Source organism: Tyto alba, unplaced genomic scaffold (assembly GCF_018691265.1).
Source record: "Tyto alba isolate M040663 unplaced genomic scaffold, T.alba_DEE_v4.0 Super-Scaffold_44, whole genome shotgun sequence".
Lineage (NCBI taxonomy): Eukaryota > Metazoa > Chordata > Aves > Strigiformes > Tytonidae > Tyto > Tyto alba.
Genome location: NW_024881320.1, coordinates 7,384,905 through 7,409,436, shown reverse-complemented (window position 1 = coordinate 7,409,436; position 24,532 = coordinate 7,384,905). Strand labels below are relative to the sequence as shown.

The following is a 24,532-nucleotide window of genomic DNA, read 5'->3' as shown; positions in this document are numbered from 1 at the left end:
CAGGCATACCCAGGATTAAATTGAATCGGTGCAAACAATCCGCAAAGTTCCCTGCTGTTTATGTGAGGAGCAGAACACTTCATACGTGTTTAATAGGAGTGATAAAATTAAAGTACGTTGAATGGTACATCTGCTCGGCCTTAAGTGAGAGTGCTGCCATCAAGTTTACTCGGCAGTGAAATCAGCCTCGTAAAAGCTGTCTAGGTACAATGGGATGTGAGGACTCATGGGCAATTACATCTTTGTTGAACAGCTAGCCAGCACGGGGAGCAAACTAGTTGCAGGACGGGGGTTCGAGCATAGGCGTGTTCTGGGGTGCATTGATTTTACTTTCATAATGACTTCGGTAGGGGTCCTCAGCCCATCTGGGTTTCTAAGAGTGCTGCCAGGGGGCCCTTCAAAACTTCTGCGGGGCAGTTCCTCGCAGCACCCCCCGGCTCAGGGTCACACTGCTCAGCAGGGCTGCGCCCCCGGGGGCCGTGCTGGGACCGGGGCCGGGGCCGTGGGGCCGGGGCCGTGGGGCCGGGGCCGTGGGGCCGGGCCCCTCCCGGCGGCGGTTGCCTGCAGGTGGGGCTCTGGCAGCACGATCCGCCGCCGCCTCCCCGCGTCCTCCCGCCGAGCGCAGCCCCGGGCTGTCCCTGCCCCGGCACCTCTGGCGCGCAGCTCAGCCGCGCCCGGGGACACTCGGCTCCGTCCCCTCCGGCTGGCAGCGCGGGCCCACGGCCACAGGCGATGCTCAGCCCGGCTGCCGCGGGCCTTCCCCTCCCCGAGCAGCCTATGCCCACTTTGCTGTGGCAACGTGACTCCTGCAGCTTTCTCATCTCCCTCCCCAAGGCCTGCTTTGGAAAAGGACCTATTTGTTTCAAGAGGATTTGCTTTAAATTTTCAGAGAAATAAAATTTCTTTTAAATCAACAATAATAATAATAATAATAGTGAAAAAGCTCTGGGGAAACACTGTGTTTTGAAGGACATTTGCTTCAAATTATTTTCTTTAAAAGGAAGAAAAAACCTGCTCAGTTGATCTTTGATGAGTTTAAGGGCTGGGGTGGGTAGTGCAGTGTACCCAGCAATCAGCTGTAGCAACAGACTCCAGCAGAGGATAAAAACCCCACAGCCCCCCATCCCCTGAGAAAGAGGTCGGGGCTGGAGGTTCATGAGTATCCTGGGACCCACTGAGGAAACATCACGTGTCAGGGTGGTAGCTGGACACAAGCACATAGAAGAATACAAGGGGAGAGTGCTGGACTCTCTCTGTTGTGGAGAAGATTCCTGTTTGAGACCAGGTCAGCAGTTTTTCCTCCCCTCCGTGCTCCTGGTGTAGCACAGCCCAGTCCTTTCTCACTTGGAAGTGACTTGACTCTCTAAAACAAGATCTGAATTGGGAGAAGTTTTGCAACAATTCACTTGTGTTTCAAGATCACCTGCAGCAGGAACCCTAGCAGAGCTGTAATTCCGTGCCACCAGTGTGTTAATCATCACTGCCAATGTAAGCAAATACTCAGAGCAGAAGCTGAGAAGCAGCCGAAGCCACGAAGCCCACGTGCCGGAGGTCTGCAGCGTGTTGCACTGCAGCCTTGGGAATGACTTTTATGGGAGCAACTTTTTTGGGAACTGACCCTTCTTGCACCAGGGCTTCAGATCTGAGCTGTACCGCGGACACAGCCGGGCGTGTTTAACAACAGGAGGGGTGGCTGGGTCCAACTCCCAGGGATCTCTGATAGCAGCATCTGGGTCTCAGTGAGGGCTCATGAAGGAGAACCATGAGCAGTTGGATATTCAGTTACCCCCCGTCCACAGTAAGGCCAGAAACCTGTGGTTGACATTACGTGCTTAAGCTCATTCTTAGAAATACGTTCTTTAACATGTTTTCTGAAAGCATCCAAATCCCCTGCCAGGTTTCAGCTCCCAGCAGGAGGAACGGTTCTGATTCTATTGTCCCTAAAAATGCTGTTTTTAGAACAGAAATATCCCAGGAGTTTGTATCCCTGCAGTACGTGCCATTCCTCATCCCGGGAATGGCACCCATCCTCAGCGCTACATTTATGGTAATAAATTTAAATAAATCCAACCGCTAGGACTGTCTGGAGAGCATTGGCGGCACATCGCCTCCCGGCCCCACAGCCCTGCCCCTCCTTCAGCAAACACCCTCCAGCCCTTACAACTTCTGTGGCTGCTCACCCCGCGCAGGGGAGCGGGACCACCAGCCAGCAGGCAGAGCGTGCCGCGACCAGGCACGACGTGCCACACCGGGAGGAGACAGCCACGGCAAGTTAAACACTGCAGAGCTAGAATGTGCTGGGAAGGAGTTAACTCCTCATGAAATAAAGCTTTAGGAGAGCTGGTAACTAGAGGCGGAATACTTGATCTTTGCATCGCCCTGGTTCAACACACACCCACCCATTTCTGCTTCCTTGATGTCACTAAACCACCTCTGATCTTTCAGAGTTGAATGAGCGTGCTTTTGCTGACGTACTTACCAACAACTAAATATAAAATGCGGGAACGAAGCCAAATGCCCTGGAAGAACTGCTCGGGTTTGTTTTCTCCTAGAATCAACAGCAGCATAACGTCACAGTCAACATCTAGAAAGTTGTGCAATTTTCAGTGGTGCTTTTAAACTGTTCAGGCCCCATGGTTTAGTGCTTTTAGAAGAGACTGTTTATTTCTGTTGTTTAAGTCTTCCCAGCTAGCACTTTCCCCCTTTGCTCTGCTGCCTATGAAAGAGTCCCACGGATTCAGCAGAGTATTGTCTATCCACACGGGCATGTGACACCCAGCGGTCCGTCTTTCATTTGGCTCTAGGTTTTCCACCTGACCCTTTAAACATCTCCACAAGCAGCTTCAAATGAAACCCCCTCCCCTACCCTCAGCATCAGAAACTTGTACACATATATGTTTTTACCGCAATCCCATGTTGCAGGGAACGAGCACACACAAGGTTTATCCACAAAAGGGGGCTTTACATGTTAAAAAAACCCCAAAACAACAAACAAACAAACCAAAAAACTGCACAGAACCCCCACTGAAACCCGAAGATCCAAGTGTGCTGAGCTGCCAGACTTGAAGCAACACCAGCATTTATATTTATTTAGCTCCGACCAGCTTTCCCAGGGCTGCCTTAGGGTCTTGCCCAGGTTGTAGCACCACGACATTTTCACCACGTGGAAGTGCAGCTTCTTGGAGTTGTCCCCAACGCTGTCGCTGCTGCAGCAACTCCGCAGGGAAAGGAATCGACCCTGTGCCTGAGTCAGCGTCAACGTGGAAAGTGAGCAGAGCCTGGCCTTTCCAGGCAGGAGCGTTCTCAGGGGGCAAACACGTGGTGTCCAATTCCCTGCGGTGGGAAAGGCAAGGGCAGGAAACAGAACTTATAAATAGTGCTGAGCAAGAAAAAAACAATTCCAGCTTACGGTAAATTAAGATTTTGAAACAGGGTCTTTTCTTACAAAAACACCATACAGTCCAGTAAGTGTGTGGGGTGATGCTGTGCCACACAGGGGCTGGCGGGCAGGGCTCTCCCCAGGGATGCTCATGGCCAACGACACGCATGGTCCAGCAAGTGGAGTTTTGGGAAATGTTTAGCAGAATTACGGTATTTAGCTCCCAAACGTTTACATCTCTGTTGCTGAAATTTCTGTGAGTCGAAGCACTGGACTAATTAACTCAAGACCTCTCTCACGTCCCAGATGCAGAGCTTAGCTTTGCATCCCAAGTATTCTGGTTCAGAGCAGGGACTCCAGCTACCTGTCTGGCACATGAAGTCAGGGCCAATGCTCACAGCATCCTTGCTGTACTTTCTGCCATGTTCAGTGACATTTTGCATAGCTACGTGGGCAAGAGGAGACTAAGCCATGTGCCATTCTGTACAAATAACAAATTGCAATGAGTACAAATGATGGCTGGAAAATATTTAATCGTAATTAAAAATACCCAAATCTTATCACTGCACTCAGACTTCAAGTACCTTTCTTGTACAGCAACAAGCTTTCTGACTATATCGATTAAAAAAAGCTAGAATGTAAAATAATGCATAACTACTAGATCTCATAAAAACACCACCAGGAACCTACGCTTGGTCCCCACCCTTCCATGTGGCCATCAGACACCCCCACTCCAGTGTGCTTTGCTCTGGAGTGCCACGTAATAAATAGCTCCAACAGGCTGTTCTTGCAAATACTGAAACATGGACAAAATTTAAGCATCTAACTGGATGGGCAGGGGTCTGCTATCGACTCATGACAGAGTTTCTAACCGTAGCAGGACCAGAGCACGGCCAGGTAATAAGGAGAGATGAACCTGCAATCACAGCTCCCACCCAGAAACTGGCTTCAGCTTTTCCAAATTCAAAGGCTTCATGTGTGGCTTCAGGCAACAAAGCTTTTCTGTCGCAAGCTTCACCCTCTGTGAAAATGGGGTAATGGCACCACTTTTTCACCTGAAAGTCAAGGCTGGTAGAACCAAACACATTAAATACCTTGCTCAGATACTGCACTAACTGGAATTATAAAGTACTGAAAACAGGGCACTAACAATTTCAAATCAATTTTATTTTCTTAAATTGGTGGTGTACAATTTAAAGCCAAAAAAAGGTCACACAAAACACAAATAAAAAAATGTTGACAAAGTATCAGGCATTACCTTATAAAGAACATCATCATACACTCTCACAAACCTGAAGATACACGTTTATTAGACTGAGGTTTCTTGAAATCTATTAAAGACACTAGACACAAACGCTGCAACAGTAACAAAGCCGTGACAATAGCGGGTGGACTACACTAGCAACTTCAACAATGCTTGGGGGGTTGGTTTTTGGGGTGTTTTGTTGTTTTTATGTTTTTTTATTTATTTATTTTTTGCATACCTTATTGTCTACAAAGCAATAAATATTTTTCACCAAAAAAGTTGGTTTCACGCTACATGCAGTTAGATAAAAAAAGAAAGTCGCCAAAGTGATGGCAAAATAAATCACTTGTCTGATTTTTCTCCCCCCCCATTTTTGGGGCTTTTTTTCTGTGGGTTTTTTGTGGGTGTTTTCTTTTCTTTTTCTTTTTTTTTTTTTTTTTTTGATTCAAGCACAGTGGCTAAGTTTCAAGTATTGAGAGAAAACATATATACACGTTTGTGTTTGCATGTGTAACTATATACATACACACACACACACATCTCCTTGTATGTATATACACAAACACATACATATATATTGGTTGCAGGTCTGTAAACCACAATTTTTTGGAGCAATAGATACTTGTATACATTGAATGTGGACAATTTTGATACATTCAAGTAATGAAGTACAGCTGGAAGGTTAGTGCTGAGCTCACCACACACCAGCCCGGTACGCTCGGGGCTGCAGAGTCAGTCCTGGCTTGATGTTTTCGTGCTGCCTCCCGGTGCACCGCTCCCGCCTGCAGCAAAGCCCTTTGCAGAACTGGTAAAAGCCTTTCGGAAGCAGTCTGAGCCTCCTTGGTATTTCTGTCCACAGGCTGGGGGGGTTGGTTGGTTGGGTTTTGCTGTGTTTTGTTTTTTTTTTTTTTTTCTCCCCCTCTTTTTTTCCCCAGGAACAAGCACAAACGGCCACAGAAGCAGCAGGCTGTGAACGTATGATCTAACAGCGGCCCAATGCTGAAACATTTGTGAAAGCTACACTTGCAACTTCCCTGGTCAGGGCGGTTGGAAATATTTTTAGATTTATTTATTGGCATTTCTGCTCTGTGATCAGAAACAGGCATGTTGCCAAAGATGATGCCAGCTCCAAAGTCAATTAAGTTGCTCCTGAAACCCTTGTAAAGTATCACACCGAACGTGCCAATATTGAGAGAAAAAAAGCAATGAGGACTTAACCACCATGTGCAAAATATTTTTAGATCCCCAAAAACAAAGCCTGAGGTTTCGAGTTGCTTTCAAAGATACTTTTCTGCCCAGCGCTAACAAAATACTGCCACGACTCTGATAAATTAAGACACACACATGCGCACGCAGACAGACGGAAAGGCAGCCAGCTCCCCTCTCACGCACATGCTCACAGCATCCGAAGCCTCAACCAGAACTCCAGCCACTCGCACCTCCGCAGTCTCATTTGGCTACAGAGTCTCCTTAAAAGAAATGCTCAACATAAAACTGAACACTACGAGATTTCTTTATAAAAAAATGAAGCAGCAAATAAAACTTCTTAAAAAACGCATTTCCAATTTTAAGTGTGTAGGATCTTAACACCTGTTCTTGAGCTCTTAAAAAGCACGGAGCTTTATACCGACTGTCCTTAAAAGAACATTTAAATAAAAAAACCCAAAAGAAAACAAATCTTGGTACTGCCAGACTGCAAGTCAGCTTTGCCTGGTGTGGAGGAGGAACAGCACAGACTCTGCAGTGCTTTTTGCCTCACACTCACAAGATACAGTACAGTTAAATACATACAGTTACACACAAACCTTACATATATATATATATCAATATATATTCACCCTTAGGAATACATATTAATATACGCACACACGTAGTGCAATAAACCAACCAGGAAGCAAGGAAAGGAATAAAAAGAACAGCATTCCTAACAGTCGTGATGTTCCTGGGTTGTTGTGTGATGCAAAGTCAACTTCTCAAAGTTCCCATAGTGTGTAAAGTGCTCCTTTGATTCACAAAGCTAGTGTTTTCAGTTTGGGGGTGGGGTGGGGGCTCCAGGAAAGGGGTTATCCAGCCAACAGCTGAAAGCAGGACAGTGCCAGTGCTTCCTCCTGGCAGATATGTACTGACAGGCCGAGCCGAACAGCCAGGAGTCTTTCACTTTGGCCCCGCTGAGCTTGGGGACCAACGGAGGATCGGATTCATTTTGGCTTCTAACAAACACAGGAGCGTTACGCTTTCTGTCGTCCTGTTTCCTGCGCAGAGTCTCTTTCCCTGTGTCGTTCACCCATCCAGGCAGAGAGGAGCCCACGCGGCAGCCACGGGAGATGCCAACTGCCCCAGCAGCAGCGTGCCCTCTGCCTCGCTCGGTGAGTCTGTAGAGGTGGGAGCTGCTTCAGCAACGCTCAGGCAAAAGGGAGCCGACTCCCTCCTCTCTGCCATTCAGTAAGCACTCCGAGGCATAAATATGTATGAGAAGGGACGAAGGAGAGAAAGGAAGGGAGCCTCGGGTCCCCTTGAAGCTTAGAGATGCCTGGCTCTCAGCTGGGATAGGGGAAAGTACACAAACTGGCCTTGATATCTGAATGACACCCTCCAACGTTAACTGAAGCCAGCAGTTTCAGCACATCCATTGCCTGCAATGGACACAGCACTGGAACACCCCGTTCTTAAGCAAGAGGGATAGGCAGCAGTCTTATCCTTCAAAGTGCTGGGAAGAAGCAGACTTCTATCCTTCATCCCCTCTGCCAACGAGGGAAACCTTTTCACATCGGCTACATCTTCACCCAGGCCTTTGGGCTGGGAAGTATTTGTGCTTGCTGCAGTCACACATCCCCACAGAGGAATCTGAGTCTGTGGAACAACTTCCCAAAATGTCAAAATACAAACCATTGAGCAGTTTGTCCTCCGGGTCTCCTACTACCAAAATCGTTTCCCATCACAGCAGCAGTCCCCACTGGAAAAGTGATCAGCTGAGGCGAGGTGCGTGAAGAAGAACAACACTGAAATCAGGCACAGAACCCTGACAGCAGAGCTGACAGCCTGCGCTCGATGCACAGTTTACCTGAGAGAGAAAAAGAACAACAAAAGAAATCAACTTCTAATTTTCCTGACAATATAAAGACTACCAAAACATGCTGGAGATTGAAAAAATAAGAGAAGTAGAACCTCAGCAAATCTAAGCAGACCCATGAGAATCATTACCACACAGTGATTTAGAGTAGGTGAGAACGTGACTGCAAACACCGTGCTGGGAAGGGACAGGTTGAAGGGGTGAACAATCAGAAATTCAACAATGAAAGCCAGGAGGCAGCAGTTCTGACAGAGGAATCAAGATGTTTTAAAGAAGCACCATCCTCTGGGAACAATTTATTCACTTTTAGTTATTAGAGTGGCTTTTGCCAGCAGGCAAGATGACTCAAGGTCTCCAATGCCATTTGTCATGGCTTACAGCTGAGAGACTGAGCCCGGCCCAGCATGGTCAGTGCCAGATTCTCACTGTCTGAGGCCAAGACTCTCTCAAAAGCTAAATGTTTGGTGGAATTCATTCCTCTCACAGGAAGACTTGCTGTATTTCTAGATTCATTATTTTACTTTTCAGAAATAAGTAATCATATACCTCAGGTGGAAAATGAAATGCATACCCACTACAGCCTACCAGAGAATAGCTCAATCAGGAAGCTGGAACATAGGGTAAAACAGGGAATACCAGAGTATCAACTGGGAAAAGAAATCTATTAGAGGCATTAACTGTATCTCTGGACAAAAGATGTGATTTAGGTCTGATAAGGAACGGTACAATAGAAACTACTTAGTACTCCCTGTTCACTTATCCCTCCAGTACCACACACCACCTGCCAATCTCCCTTTGCTCTCCTTCAGTGAGCCTCATGTCAACTGTGAAAGTTGGTGATAATTAACTGACTGATTGCCTGTGAGCCAGAAATCTCTTCTCTCATTACCCATCCAAGAGCTCTGCCTACACGGACAACTAGAGCAGCCTGGCAGCACTCTGGGCGCCGGCCCAAGAAAGGCCTTCGGTAGCCAGCGGCGGGGAGAGGCACGGATTGCCAGCTGCGGCCTCTCCCTCCAGCCGTAGCGACGTCGGCAGGGACCGCTGCGGACGGGCTGGCTTAGCTGTGGCCAAGCAGAGCCGAGGCCAAGTCAAGCTGCTCTAACAGCTGATGGCTATTCCCCATCCCCTCGGCCCGCCTCCCGCAGAGAGAGACGACAGAGGTGATTAAACTCCAGCCATAAGGGCAGCGAAAGCGCGCTCAGAGCAAGTGAGTTCAGCCCTTTCCACTCCGTATGTGTTAGCTGCAGGGCCTGCAGCAGCAGAGTAACTCCCCTCACAACAAAGGGAGAGTGCAAGAGGCAACAGCTCGGAGCAGCAGACAGAGAAGTCCATCTGTCCCTGGGAGAGGAAGCCAAACTATAGCAAGCAGGTAGGAGTTCAGCTTTCACTGCTACAGCAAGCACTTGCTGATGAGAAAAATATTGGTCTGCTGCCTTCTCAGCCAAGCCTGGGGCTGGGAAACCAGACAGACAAGCAGTCCTGTTTCAGCAGGCATGTTGGAAGGAGCCCTTGCTGTGCTGATCGGCCATCTCTGCCCGACAGCCGCGGCAGTTTCATGTTCCCAAGTGCTCTGTGCAATCAGAGGGATGGTTCCGGCTGGAAACCAAACCCAGGCCCCTGCTGTTGCCAAACCACTTCCTTCAGCAAGTTCTTTCACACATCAAAAGCTCCAACAAAGCCCTGGCAATTGCTCTGCATGGGAAGCTCTCAAAATATGGCTCAGAACAAGGACCTGCATTTCTAACAGTTTTCCTACTGGGAAAGCAGGAGACCAGGCTGCTATAACAAGCCAAGAGATCTCTGCTATGTCCACCAAGATGTAGCCAAAGGAAAAAAGGATGCTAGGTACTCAAATTTCTGATCCATGCAGCTAGAAAAACACATGTTCTAGTTGGAGAAAAAAAAAAGCCACCGAACACTCACATTTACTGATGTTTTCTATGTCTCCCTGTTCAGTGATGATGTTCAGAAGCCCCTCCATCAGCAGCAGAGCCTTGTGGTACCTCTGTGCGCAGTCCTCTCTGTGGTGGAACATCTCATCCAGGGCCGCAGACTGCACCTGCAGGCATCAACCCCGTGCCAAGAGGTTACTCCCAGAGCAGACCCAGCATGGCTCCTCAGCTGCGTGAACACCTCCCTCGCCCAGCCTCCAGAGGCTGCACACAGCATCATGAGTGAAACCATCTGCTGAGGCCACCAGCAGGAACTGTTCCTGCCTGACACTCGCTCTGTGCTAACCCTGTTCCCCGGCACTGTATGGTTATTACCATTTGTACAGCATAGCTAAAGATGAGCTTCTCTGCAGTGATGCTGTTGATCCGATCCATGAGTTTCTGTTTGTCCAAGAAGAACCTCTGGAGTCTCATGTTGAGGCAGTGGCAGGATGATACACTGGATTTATAAAGCTCATTCAGCTTCTTCACAACTAGAGTAAAGTAAAGAAATGCTTTAGATGCTACTTTCAGTTCACCCTGTGCCTCCCAATTTCTATGTAGAGGACCCCAAATGAGGAACTTCAAGACAACGGGGTTACGTTAAAGCCAAAAGACTGGCAGGAGAGTACTTGCTGCACCAACAGGGTCTTTTTCCTTTGTCACCTTCACCAGTTATAAGCTTGCATGTGGCAACACCTACATATATGCTTAGTTCACCCGAGGCCAGGTCTATTTTTGTTTTCTTCAGCTGCCACAAGGCAGGGAGCCGTCTGCACTGTGCAAGATGTCTCACGCACCACCAGAAGCAACAGATGTGCCAGTTACAAAGCTTCTGCTACTTGATGGGTGATGACATGCCACGAAGAAGTACGTGACTTGTGTGTGGTAGCTGTTGGAGCTCAGTGTGGATGAGCAACACTGTCTAAGCAAGGGAATCTCTCTTGGGACTCTGCTGTCCCAGAAAGAAAAGACATCAATGCCTGCGAAGGGCCACCTCCTTTTCTTTACCATGGCAGCTCATACAGGAAGGTTATGGAACAGAGAATTTGGAATCAAAAACGATTATGAGGGATTAAGTAACAATCCAAACCAGTAAGTGATGTCATAGGCTTAAGTCTCCCAAGCTGCATGATATGATCTACACAAAGTACTGGATTGAATTCCCAACAACATCTGAGGAGTATTAACTGCTACATGCACATCTGAAAATTCTCATGCCCCACGATTTGCTCCTGGGGGAAGCAAATTAACCAATACCATGAACCAGTCTCTCTCAGCTATGATGCAGAGGGGCAACCTCATATGACAGCCAAGCCTTGCGACTAAATCCAGCCTTCCCAGGCAGAGATATGACAGTGGAGAGCCAGCGACTGCCTCCAGGAAGAAAGGGTGCTGTAACTCTTGATCAGAGAAAAGGACTGAGGCACAAGAACATAACCCTGTCAGGCCCAGGCTGTCAGATTACCCTTGCTTAGAAGGAATTTGTGAGGGATTGGGAACCCCAACGCTCGTGGGTCACATCAGGAGGACGAAATGAAAAACTCCATGAGAAGAGAGTCGAGAAACTATTTAAAAAACAAACCAACACACAAATACAGCAATATCCTCCTCCATGGAATTCAGTGTTCTGAGCTGTGACCAAATTATCAGGAAAAAGAAGATGGCTGTGGGTAGGAACCCTGCCCGGCACACACTGCCCAAGGACACTCCAAGACTATTGTGTCATGCTTCCCTGCTTTTTCCATATACATGGGACACAAGTACCTTGAAAGCCCTCTTGTCCTCACTGCGCCCTGAAAAATGTCAAGGGAGCAGTATTTTGTGGCAAGAGAAACAAGAAAAGACAGTCCTGCCTAATTCCCACACACTGAAGGACAAATTACACTACAAATCTAGAAGTTGCAAACTGCCCTGAAAGGAGTAATATGTTTGGATTATGACAACCTTTCTGTTAGCCTCAACTTGTGGAAGCTGTGTAGCTAAACCTGCGTGTCTTGCTCCATACTGCCTGCTACAACGTATTTGTGCTTACTGTATTTAATGTCTAATACACCCATCCAAAGGCAGCACAAATACTTTCTAAGACTAAATTCTTGGGGAGAGTGGCTGGTGGGTCAAGCACTTCAAAAAGCTCCCTTGGTAATATTACAATGGTAGTTTTAAAATTATTTTTTCTAATCACTGAATCACAGCCAGCTCACAACACAAGCCAGCCAGTCAGATGCAAATGTAAGGCCATAACACTAGCAAAGAAGTGTCTCTGGCATTACCAGTATTTTACTTCCTGTTTTTCTGTTTCACTTGAAAAATCATCACTGCCAAGACAGGCGTCCATTTGCCAAGTAAGCACTTCCTAGGACATGCACTGTGTAATTAAGTTGGACTTACGTCAAGTACAAATAAGCACCTGAGATAGAGATGTGCAAGGAATCAGATAAGGTACATTCCCCTCTTACTAATAAGTGCTGAAGATTCTCACAGGAGCATGAACAAAAGCTTTGAGACATATGGCCAATGTGAAGAGAGGAACATTCCCCTCACCTCAAACAAAAAAAGACCTGGCTATGGAAGGGGACAGTAAGAAATAAGCCCCTCAACAAACCGGTGGGGGTTCACACTCACTCAACCCCCTCCATACCCTTTGTGATACTTTTAATACCTCCATTCCAGGTGAGTCCTTTGCCCCGTGTGCCCAGCGGCCCCTTACCTTGCTTGACGGTGGAGGAGAGGCACAGCTTGCCAGCTTTGATCTGCTCGATAGCCATCTGCAGCCCTGAGGACAGAAGCTCTGCTACTTTCAAGTACAGCACAAGCTGCTCTGCATAGCTGCAAAGAAAGCACATTGTGATGCAGGTGGATTAATGGCACGGTGGTATGTGTCCCGCAGGACTTCTGGTACATACATGAGGGGTGGGAGGGAGTGACAGAAGCCTTGGGAACTGTGCAATGCTCTCGGTCCTTACCTCCACTCCCGGCTGAGGAGGCTGATCTGGTCGGCCACCACGCTCTCCTGGAGCTGGTACTCGGATGTCACTGAACTGCTCATCTCGCTGGAGCTGCCTTTAAGGGCGGCAATTTCCATCACGTAGTGGACAAAGGCCAGCGTGAAGCGGAGGCTGCGCAGGATGTCAGTGTGCTCTTGCTGTTGAAGGGATGCCAAGGTGGGGGTTACAGAGGGAAAGCTGGCATGCCAGGAAGAGCTGCTCACCTAGAGCTGTGCCAGCGACTCATCCCAGCTTACACAAATAGCATGTGGGCCCCAAACCCCGCTACGCCTCTGCTTTGAGCAGGGGCAGCCAAACCCAGCCCCGAGCCCACCCACCACACCAGTTCCTCCTCCACAGTAACAGCAGCAAGTGACAGCCCCAGGCCAGAAATTTCCAGGCAGCTCCCTGGAGAAGCTGGTGAGACTTCCAACAAAATTACACACCCCCTTCCCCAGGAGGATCCCAGCTCTGTGGGACTCTTTCAGAAGTCAGCCAGTAAAGGGGAGAGGCCATCTGAACCACAGGCCTAGCTGTGGTCCCCACCACAGCAATGCTGGTACAAAACTGAAAGCCAGTGTGGATTTCATGAGTGACAACCACCTACAGCACAGAAAACTGCAAACACAGTGTGTCCCACTCCCCAGCCCAGCCTTCACTTAGCCTTTATATCCTCCCCGTTCAGTGCAGTGAGCCCTGAGTGAGGTCCTCTGAAGGGACAGCAAGGACAACATTTTATCTGCAACTCCTTGCTACTTAGCGAGTGGCATATGAATCAAGTGCTGCATTCATTTCAAAGCAGATTTTCCTCTGCTATTATAGATCAAAGGAGATTGTCCCATTTCTGGGAAGCTGTATTGCTTAAGTCACTGAAAACACTTTTGGGAAGTTAGTATTTGTGGAAAAACTGAATGACTGTGGGTCCTAGAAAATTAATTGCTGCCTGGATCAGATGCAACTCCATTATTTGTACTCTCTCTATAGAGAAGTGGCTAACCTGCTTGATCTTCAAATATTCAGTGGCTCAGTTCTCTCAAAGGGGGCTGGTAAGGATGTTTCCTACATTAATTTATCAAAAAATCCCCATGCTTAAATTCTGCAAGCTTTTGTTTTTCATTCACTGATTCAGGTACTTGGCTGCTAAGGCAGCTTTGACTATCTGAAATGTGAATCTCTCCTCTCACTATCTTGCTATCTGGACAGTCCAGAAAGTAAAGGAAGTGTTATCTCCATCTTCCTCTGTTTTCTTTAAAAGAAAAGCAGAGGAGGAACTTGGAAATTAACTAATTGCCAAGTCATACATGAAGTTAGTGGCAGAGCAGGAAACTGCTGAGATCTTGCAGGTCTCAGCCTGTTATTTCTAACCAATGCACAGTCCTTCCTTCTGCTTATATGGTCAGCTTCTATTACTTATGCTGGCACTCGTGGCTTCATTTGGCATCATAAGAGTCTTTCTTTCTGTAGCCATTCTGTATTGTGTTTTTCAAGCACTGCAAAATAAACTAAAACCTAGCCTTCAGTTTGCCTTGTCTGCACCTAAATAAACTTTTATGAAAGATGGAAGAACCACCCATCTAAATGCAATAGCTTTGCTCAAGATAAACAAGGGTGCTTAAACAGTAAGATTTCAATGCCTTGAAAGTATCATCAGAGATCAGAAAGTCTGCCAGGTTTGTGTTCTGGCCAACTCCACAGAGCACAATGGGGTCTCAAAATATGGTGTAAAGGTTTTGTGACATGAAAATGGATTACTGTGCTCAGCAGAATTGATGACCGAACCCAAATGACTCATTACAGACACAGAAGCTATCTGAGCGCATTAACAAGATCACACTGGTACTTCCTTAGGACACCTCTCTTCAGACCAGTGTCAGAAGTTGTGGCAGCTGGCCGGGCCCCGTACTTCTGGGACCTTGCACAGGTAGGATGCTCAATTAAACTCACTACTATTGTGATCACATCAGTGCTGAAAGTCCTAGCCCTGTGGCTCTGCAGATAATTAAGTAAACAAATGCAATTCAATGCATAATAGACAAAAATTAAAATAAAATCTGAAGTAGAAGAGCAAACCCACATCCTTAAAACAATGTATGCATATCTTTGCAGGTATCTAGGCATTTTTAGCAACACCAGCAAAATTGAGATACAAAGAGCTTTCCTCAGTCCCAGACAGCCCAAGGAGGTATCACAAACAGAGCTGAAACCGTGACTGAACCTGCCTACTGCAAATGGACAGCCTGACCTACATTTCAAATATATCTCAGCTACAAAAGCATTTGCTCTGCTTCAGCTTGTCTTCAGCCTGCAGAGAAGGGGAGCCTGGCAGCCTTTCAGCTCAGCAATCTGGTTCAGCTGTTCTGGTGCAGAACGTGGCGTCCACCAGCCCCCACCAGTAGCACAAGTGTCAGGTTTACTTTTTTTCAGATCCTTTCAGCAGAGGCTGTATCACTGCCTGACTCCCCGAGTGCATGCAACAGGGACTCATTTGATACACTAAGCTACTCATGCTCTCAAGTCAGCTATTACTAACGTTGAGCCTTTCAGAAGGGAAAAGGCCCAAAGTACCCAGGTTCCCTTCAGAAACCATAAATACAGAACACCTCAGATAACTGATGTTTCCAACCTGCAATTTCAGCTTTGGAAATGGTGAATTTTAACCCTGGTCATGGGCTGTCTCATGGATGAAAGAGCTTGGTAGCAGGCTCAAAGTCACTGTGCTAAATATGCTCTGGGCTTTCTGAGCACTGCACTGGCCTTGCTCTCTTGAAAGCAGTTTGCTTCATCCTTGGAAGTAACCCCTTGGCTGCAAACATGGAATCATCTGACCTCTGAATTTGCTTTACTTTCATTCCCCCGCCCTTTGTCCCTAACAAATCCCTGGGAAATACTCACCTCCATGAGTGTCTCTTCAGGCAACTCTGGTGCCTCAAATGTGACAACACCTTCCAGGTTAGCAGTGATTGGATCAGCAAAAGCATACCGGAGACTTGAGGGGCCTTCCACAGCATCCCCACCAGTTCCCACTGCCAAGTGCCTGCCGGTGAATGAGCCTCCGGAACTGAGAGAGCTGGAGGACCCTACTGAGAAGAAAAATAGGCAAAGGAATTACTGAACATATTAATAGTAGGCCAGATATTCCTCACCCAGAGGGGACAGTTCTGTAGGATCCAGGATCCTGGATCTGATAGGAGCCAGCAACGGATACTTTGGAGGAAGATGCAAGGACTCTTGATGTAGAATAACCACTCCTCAACATAAGCTCCTTAGCGACTCAGGTAGACCAGTTTACAAGCTCAAGCAGATTTAATGCACCTTCCAGAATGTCTGTCATTTATGGAGACAATTCAGAAGTACTCTTTTCTTCTCTTTTGTCCAAACCCTTTCTGAATCCTGCCACAATATCGTGGGCTGATGTTTATCATACACCACCACAGCCAACTTTCCCATCATGGATCAGGATAGTTTGAACCCTGGTTCCCTATCTGTTACACTATCACTATCACTGAAGGAGCACCTCTGATAAGTGAGGTTTTTATCATAGTTTTAAAACATTAACCACTTACATGCAAACCAGAAGAGCCTTCCATTACATGCCATGCATTTCTGCTTCCCCCTCTTTACAAATAGGAGGCTTGGCAGAGAGTAAGTGACTTCAGCTGAGTCAAGACCCTAACCTCAGGATTCAGGAGACCCTGTAAGTATAGCATCCATCACACAATTCCCTCATCATCATCTTTTCCCCTTCTTGATCACTAAATCCACCCTAAGAGCACATTTCATATAAAAGATGGACACTTCAAAAGGAGTTTCTGTCTCAGAGTATTCATAATAGATTCACCACTTCCAGAGGGCTTCATATCCCCTGACACACTGACATAGAGGGATACATTCTGATGGGGGGATGCCAATACCAGCTACAATACTCTGCTAATTCTACCAAGGCAATATTCTCCACTGTCACTGATCCTTTGGAGGGAGATGTTTTTCTTCTACCCACGAATTTAATTTGCTGCCCTACCCTGCCTTCAAAAGGTTCAGCAATACAATAATGCACAACTGATCTGCAGAGAGGCAGTCTCCTCTCCTCCCAAAGCTCTCTCCCTGTTGACAGCTATGCTTCAAAGCTAAGTGGATCATCAAAGACTAGCAGGGTATTTTCCAGATCTTTCAGAGAGAGGAAAGGACCAACAATATCACATTCTGGATACCCTGTAATTCCAACAGGCTGTTTGCAGAAATTGTTATGATGAATCATGAAAAGGCTCAGCCTTTATATCTGCCAAGTGATCTTACTCATGGCTTGTCCAAGCACTTAGGGTGCAGAGTTTCAGCTTGCAAAGCTCCCCTTTTCACCATTAACTTTGTGTATTAACTGTAACATAAGGAGTTACTACTGCACAGACCTAATAAACAAAGCTTGTCAAGCAGCATTGCTTTGGCAGCCTTGACCTAATACTGTGTATGTATCGTAGGTTCACTACTCAGCAGCCTTCTCTTCCAGGCATCCCATCTGAGATCTTGACTGTTTGGCAGACCCTTAAGCATCCAAATATCAACCCACTAAAAACTGGTGCTTGGATCTGCTTGCAAATTGCTATTATCCCCATCAAAAGCAATCCAGGAATTCTGAATTCTCTATTCATAACATTTCAGTAGTAGCTAGAGGCTGTAGCCAGGATAGTAACCCCATTGTGCTACAGGCTTGTCAGACACTTGGTAAGAGTCTCTGCCCAGTGCCTACCCTCTAAGCAGACAAGACAAAGAAAGGATTATGCTCCCAACTTTCCAGACATTCAAGGATGTGAGTGCTTTTAGTTATGATGGAAATGCAACCTATACCCAGGAACTGAGCCCATGTGTCACCCCCATACCAGTCAAGCAGCTTATCCATGGTTACATCCAAACCTTCCCTGCAGTAATTAAGAACAACAGAGCTGACTACGTTCAGATGAGGAACAGTCAAGACAAGAACCCAAACAAGCCAAAAATGCAGATAAAAGCGTCCAAATATTTTCTTAAACTGAACATAAACTCCAGCTCCAAGACACACTATTCCAAAAGGGCCTGTTACCACAGTCTCAACTGCTGGCTGATGAGGCCAGAGCACTGGTGTCTTAAAAGAAGTATCTGTCAAGCAGGAGTGCATTTCCTCATTTCGTACTTAAGCAACTCAGAGCATAAGTAACACCACCAATAATTTTGCATACAGAGCCACCCTGGCCCTTTCCTAGTGGTACTTGTGCACTGAAATTGTTGGACACGAATGGTCACGCTCATCTTTTATAGCTCATCCAAAATTCAAGGGGAAAACAATCAGAATAAAACACAACCTTTACGTTTGTTGACCTATCAGCAACAGTAGGTCTATGAACAGCTGCAAGCATTATTCCTGAAGTAGAGAGCAATTAAGTAAAAGAAAAGTTTGCCTGTCTCTTCCAGTACTGGAAAACCACTATCTGGCATTAATCCTTGTGCCAGTGCAAACAGTCATCAGCAATAACTGGGGTCAGCAGGAGTCAGCAGGAGAACCTCAAAGGCATTTAGACCAGCTGAGCTCTATGGACTGTGCTCTGAGCAGCCCTCTGCCACCACCAGCGTTCAGCAGCAAGGAATTCAACGCACCGCTCTGCCCCCAGGCATTCCCACTGGAACAGGCAGGTAGGTATCAGCCCTTTACCTGAAAACATCCTGGTCCTCGTGGTCTGTGGGGGGGTTGTTCCACTGGGAGGGGATCCAACAGTAAAAATCACTGGGGATGGGCTGGCAGAGCCCCCAGCCCGGGCACCAGAGTGCAGGGTCCCTCCGTAAGCACCTGAGGGAGCTGGGGAGACAGTTGAAAGGTGCAGACTGGCATTACAGGAAAGTTACTCAGAGCATGGTGTGCCTCATCCAGCAGTTTTATGTTCCTGCAGACTCTCCTGGGAGACAGTGGTTACCAGCACAGGCCAGGGCTCCCTTTGGAGGCAGCCCCTGAGAACACGACTGGGCCAGGCTGGCCTGGGCTACAGGACACGAGCCTGGGCAGCGTTACGTGTTGCAGCAGCTGTTCTCCCCTCCTCGCTTCCCAACCTGCAAGCCCAGGAAGACCCACCCTTGCAGAGCCATTCATAGTCGAGCCGCCTGGCAGAAAGTCCCCACTTCCACATCATCACATTCAGAAGGGGCCAAAAGAGGAAGCCCTGCCTACAAAAATCACACCACTAGCCAGCAATTACACAGCACGCGTAGCCCACAGACCTTCGAGCGCTCCGCAAAAGAATGCAAACATCGTTACACTCCTCACACACGGCAGTCACCTCCTTTGCCAAAAGCCATCAGAAAAGCAGCCTCCCATCTGTAGGAGGCATGTAGGAAACTGTTCGCCCTGACCCAGGACATCCTGCCAGATCTGCCTGGCCTCCCCACCTACCTGCGATTTCCATTGGCTTCTCATTGTTCAGGCTGTCATTGCTGCCAGCTTCTGAGATCTGTGCCCCAAAGGCTGCCTTCAGAAGCAGGTCAGTGAGCCTGCCTGTGCTCAGAGATCTAAAAAGAAGACATACAACATAATGGAAGAAAGTCAACAGGTGCGATTTTTCAGCTAATTTCCACTCCAGTTTGTGCCATTCCTGGTCCACAACCACTTAACACTACACAGCAAACAGTCTGGAGCTGAAATAACCACTCCTCCTCTTTCAACAGAGCACCTGAAGCACTTCGTGCTGCTTGTAGAAAGCATACAACTACTGTGACTAACTGCAGCAGTGCAAGTATTGACTACAGCATTATTACAACACAGTTTTTCTTTGATGGAATATACGGAAATTAGTATCAGAGAACTCCTCCAGATCACTGGAGAAAGCTGCAGTCTGCAGAGCAGCATGTAAGAAAAACTTAACACTAACACTTGAATGACTTTGTATCCTGCAATGATCATGACAGTCAGCACATGGCTTTCAAACAGATCTCTGGTCTGAAGACCTGTGCCTACTGTTCGATTGACAAGGAACACCCACAACACCTCATCCACAACAGGAACAAACTCCACAAAGAGCAAGGCACGCATCTGCATAATTGCAGGGAGTCTGGTCTAATAACAAAATCCTGCACCCCCACTTGATGAAACCCTGGACACTAAGTACAGTGTGAAGCTGCAGACAATCTTTTATTTTATAAAATCTAGGCCATGGCCTGTCCCTGTAGAGGAAGACTTTAAAAATCTGCACCACATCGGCTTGCAAACCAAGGGTGCTAGCAGGTAACTTCAGAATTTACAGATGCTACATTACAATTCAGTTTCAGCTGGTATTTGAAATTTGCCCCATCCACCCTGTATTAGGGAACGAAGCACCACTGTAGAAAGCAAACTATGGCTCACCTGCCCTTGATCTCTTCCACAGGCCTCAATCCCAAGCCAGTTTGCTGGCAGTGGAAATGACCCATCTCCTTCAGATCTGGCAAGGTCTTGTTCCGTGTTGGAGTCATCATGACCCCCTGATGGGCCAAGAGGGTGAGGAGATTCTGGGAACTTGGGGTTTTGGGAAACTCAAATGGGGACACAGCCTAAAACCAGAAAAAAACAGAGATCTGTCTTTAAAACAAAGGAGGAATGTTCACCTCACCTCCAAATTTATCCAAATTAAATTGTATGCTTAATAACCTGTCTGAAATAAAGAGGTAAAATCCCACCCCACACAGTTACTTGTCCCCAGTCCCAGAAAGACCAAAATGAAAAGACAACAAGCTGCTGAAAATTTGTGGGAGCCTAGCATAACCAGAGAAAATGCTGTCACAGTGCCAGCTACCCATGAGACACCAGGGCTGTCACTGGCTTCACTGTCTGCCGTCTCTGCTGGGGATTCCCACTGGACACACACTTGCATCACAAGCCGAGCCGCTGTGCACAAACCAGCCCAGGCACCGCTGTGCACTAATGCGCTTCTGCCTAATCTGGGCAGCTCCTTTTCATGGCCCGTTTAAAACTCTGGGCTCTGCTCAGATGGTGAACATTGCTGCCAAATGAGATCTGTCCACTAAGAAGTAGGACACTACTCCATTTCACACAGATCACTGAACAGCCCTTGAAGAAAAGTGAAGCAACAGTGATAAATCCAGGTCAGAGTTATCTGATCATGCAGTGGTTCAGCCCCCCAAAAAACCAAAAGATTGAGCCATGAGAAACCCAAAAGTGAACTCCCTGACGTACCTTTGTAGGGGAGCCCATTATAGTTGGCAAAGGGCTTCTCTGTATGAACTCAGACAGCTTCGGTGAGGATCTGAGCTGCCGGCAGTGCTGCAAGCCATGAATCTGCAGAGGCTGGCTGCCTGGGGTATGACCAAAGTGAGCAACAAGAGGATCAGAGTGCTGCTTGGTTATCTTCTGCCTGCAGGAATGCAAATCTGACAGGTTGGGAGCACTGTGGAGCCGGGAGCCCATCCCTCGAGGAGAGTGGTCAGGCACCGAGGAACCTGGAAGGCCAAGAGTGACAAACCACATCATTTTCTAGTTCTAACAAAAAAAGCCAGCCTGATCCCAGAATCCACTGCTCAAACATCTACAGATTAAAACCTTCAGTGGATGGCTAGGGAAGGCACTCTAATCAGTGCCACAAAATTGCTAGGCCTGATTGGGTTTTGGCTCCGCAGAAGGAAGAGATACAAATAACAGGGAAATAAAAGTGTAGCTTCTTTCCTTCGTTGCAGCCCTTACAGAGAAAAGGACCCTGACTGTCAGAGCTTGGCAGCAAGGAAATTACACATCGAACAGGCCGCTTGGCAGAAGGGGTGTGTTGGGGGTTTTGAGATGCTTTTCCTTCATTCAATCCTTTGACTTCAAAGTCCCAAATTTGAATTTCTGTGAGACAGGGTCTGTCAACACTGGAAGATGGTGGCTGACGGGATGTGAATGGATCAACCCCAACTCCTACCAGCACACAGAAATCCTGGCTGGCCAAGCATCAACAGAAGCTGCTGAAGGAACATACCCAACCTTGAATGCCCTGAGACTATGGTTCTAGCCTTATCCATAGGAGTAAGAAAGGAAGGCAAGGGCCAACGCACCAGTGACAGGAATCCGGCTTCTCACTTCTGCTCCAAGAGAAGATGGGATAACAGTCTGGCTGGGCTGCTCTGGGATTGTTCCAACTTTGAGGAAACATAATAAAAAAAAGGTTATTCAGAATTAAGTTTCCATTGGCAATAACAACACTATGTACTGTGTGTTTTATAGAAAGATTCTAGTTATCTCTTCCATCTTTTCCCTACATAGCTAGAACTGAGAAGATCAACGACTCCTGTAAAGGGAGGAGAAAAACCTCTGTCTGATATTAGTTTAGCAAGTTTTAGTCTGACTTTGCAGTGATATTAATTCAGAGGAATAGAATATGAATATGCTACATTTCCCCATCAGCAGAGACTAATAAATATAGGATTGAAGACACTAGGGATATAGAATAGTTAGTTACATCAGAGTCTGTTTCTTTATAGAAAACAGCAGATTGCATGAGTTGCACACTGGGGTTTTTCTTATCCCTTTTCACTTGAATTGCTTGTTAGCATCTGGATCAGACTACCAGATACCCAGACAACTACTTTTCAGTTTGAACAGTGAAATTCAAGCCCTTCCAAAGCTGCTCAGAATTTTGACTGGCTTACATGTTTTCTCACCCCAGTCTGAGCTAGAAAAAAGATACTTAGCGCTTACAGAAGCCCTCTTCAGAGGGCAGCAAAATGTTTGACGCAGACACCAAAACAAAGCTTGCCTCTCCTGGGGCTAATAGGTATTTTCCTCTCCATTTTACTGAGGCCAAAACACTTGTCAAATAACCTATTGAGAAAAGCCATGGGAGAATACAGCAACCCAAATTCCCCATTACCTGGCAGCTACAGCTAGTCATAACCTCCCTCTTTACAGGAAAGAGGCACATGATTTTATTAGGACAGCAATGTGCCATCTGACATCTTACCTTGCGGTGATGGCATAAACGGCTTGGCACCGCCAAAGGAGAGCTTTCTAGAGCTGGGCACAGATCCATGCTCTCCAGAATAAGGAGGGGAAGCACCAGTTTTAGGAAAACCAAGAGGACTCGTACTGCTAGACCTCCGGACCGTACCAGACCTTACAGGAAACAACAGAAGCACACACGTTACTCCAGGTGCCAGCAACGAAGAGCAAGAACAGCATCACCAAACACTCACACACACTCAGCTACTTTCACAGAAGCAGAGCTTCATGGCTGTTTATTCTGGATCAAAATCCCACTGTTCTAAAACTACACCAATACAGATTAGGATGATAATCCTTGTTTTCAAGAGTTTCAATCCAAACTAAATTTTGCAAAACAAATGAAAAGAACAAACAAGATCAGTTTATCTCTAAGCAGGAAAGCTTGCCACGTTTCAGAAGTCACTTTTAGGTGCTTTCAGGTACCAAAATCAATCCTGAATGAGACGTTTTCCTATCTTGCCATGTCCAATGTGTTTATTTTAGGCAGGGTCTCCAGAATGCCCTGAGAGGGCTTTCTTCAAGTGTCCCTCCTGTGCCGAGCCACTCATTCTTTTGCCAGAACAGCTGTTCAGGTAGAAAGCTCTGTGAGTGCTGGTTGTATGATGCGGAGGTAAGCTGTGCCAAAGGCACTGCTCTGCAACACAGCTTTGACTCACATCAGCAGGTACAGAGCAAAACAGGGCAGTGTGTGGCTGTCAGATCTGAAACAGTTCAGTACTACCCAGAGAAATTTCTCTTTGGGATGGATAGGCAGAATTGCCTGGGCTCTAACCTCCTCTACCTCCTTGTGAAGCCTCACCTTAGGGAGTTAAAACTAATTTGTACAGTCCACACATGCAGGAACCTCAAGTATTACCGAGCTTCTAAAATGAAACAAAAGAGGAAACTACACTACCGGGGAAGTGCGTACAGCCACACCATCACTCTGGAGAGAGATGGGATTATTATACACTAATTAATTATTTCTCAATATTTTTTCTGTTTTCACCACTCGTTAAGAACACACAGGCCAAACTCTATGTACTGAAATGCCATTCTGCCCCTGCAGGCTCCTTCACCAAGATTCCCATTGCACTCCTCTGTCTGAGAAAACAGCCTTTTCATTAAATCCTTCATTCTACTCTCAATTTGGAAACATTTTTTCCCTTGTTAAAAGAACATTAGTCTCAGCCAGTAGGCGGTTTTCTGGACAAGAATCAATTAATATGCTGAAAAAAACACTCTGTGCTCAAGCCACTGAAAGATGCTATCACTAAGGTATCCTGCCTTCTCTCCCAGTACCACTGCATTAAGCTGTCCGTACGTATCTGAACAGATGGAACAGAGGCATATGGGCTTCAGCAGTGCAAGCAGAGCTAGATACATTACCCAGGAATGGCAAAGTCATCTTGATGACGTGTCAGCACATCTACTCAACAACACTACTAGGTGTATGTATTACTTTATGCCATGTTTCAGAAAATAAAATATTATTATTATTACTACTACTACTACTAATAATAATATATTTCAGTAGTTGAGAATTTGATCTGCCACTTCCCCACCCCCCTTTTCAATACGTTACTACATTTCTCAGCCAAATGGATCTATGCTATATTCACGTGCTTGGAAAAAAGGAAATCCTTTAAAATTTTAACCTAAAAATCACTTCTCTTCAGGTAGCTCCAAATTCAGAGGCCTAACGCTCATCAAGTGCCTATCCCTGAAGCAAAACAAATACACAACAAGGAAATGGACACCTGCCAAGATGAAAACATATCTAGACATTCAGTGGCAGAAAGTATTGCTCCCCCATGTTTTTAACTCTCTATAACATGAGCCATTCAGAAGGCTAAATATTATCTATCAAGAACTTGCAAAAAAAACCCAAACCCCACCAGCTGACTGCTGCTGCTGAAAGATGTGGAATGTCAAATGTCACCCTACTAGAC

At 46.7% G+C, this 24,532-nt stretch overlaps 1 protein-coding gene across 5 annotated transcripts in view; it reads right to left on the bottom strand.

Annotated features, from left to right (window-relative positions):
• Positions 1-4,525: 4,525 nt before the first annotated feature.
• The window catches only part of ULK1 (unc-51 like autophagy activating kinase 1), an 83,076-nt gene continuing 63,069 nt past the window's right edge, over positions 4,526-24,532 (bottom strand). For 2 of the 5 annotated variants that reach the window (XM_042805211.1, XM_033008260.2), the window contains exons 18-29: positions 22,561-22,712; positions 21,656-21,739; positions 20,802-21,064; positions 19,974-20,158; positions 19,026-19,141; positions 18,294-18,437; positions 15,509-15,696; positions 12,596-12,774; positions 12,340-12,458; positions 9,966-10,123; positions 9,622-9,757; positions 4,526-7,686 (exon numbers count right to left, since the gene is read on the bottom strand). In XM_042805211.1, the coding sequence (XP_042661145.1) occupies positions 7,631-7,686; positions 9,622-9,757; positions 9,966-10,123; positions 12,340-12,458; positions 12,596-12,774; positions 15,509-15,696; positions 18,294-18,437; positions 19,026-19,141; positions 19,974-20,158; positions 20,802-21,064; positions 21,656-21,739; positions 22,561-22,712 (1,780 nt within the window). In that variant the 3' untranslated portion in view covers positions 4,526-7,630. The remainder of the gene's footprint in view (positions 7,687-9,621; positions 9,758-9,965; positions 10,124-12,339; positions 12,459-12,595; positions 12,775-15,508; positions 15,697-18,293; positions 18,438-19,025; positions 19,142-19,973; positions 20,159-20,801; positions 21,065-21,655; positions 21,740-22,560; positions 22,713-24,532) is intronic. The other 3 variants (XM_033008261.2, XM_033008262.2, XM_033008263.2) reach the window with 3 other exon arrangements.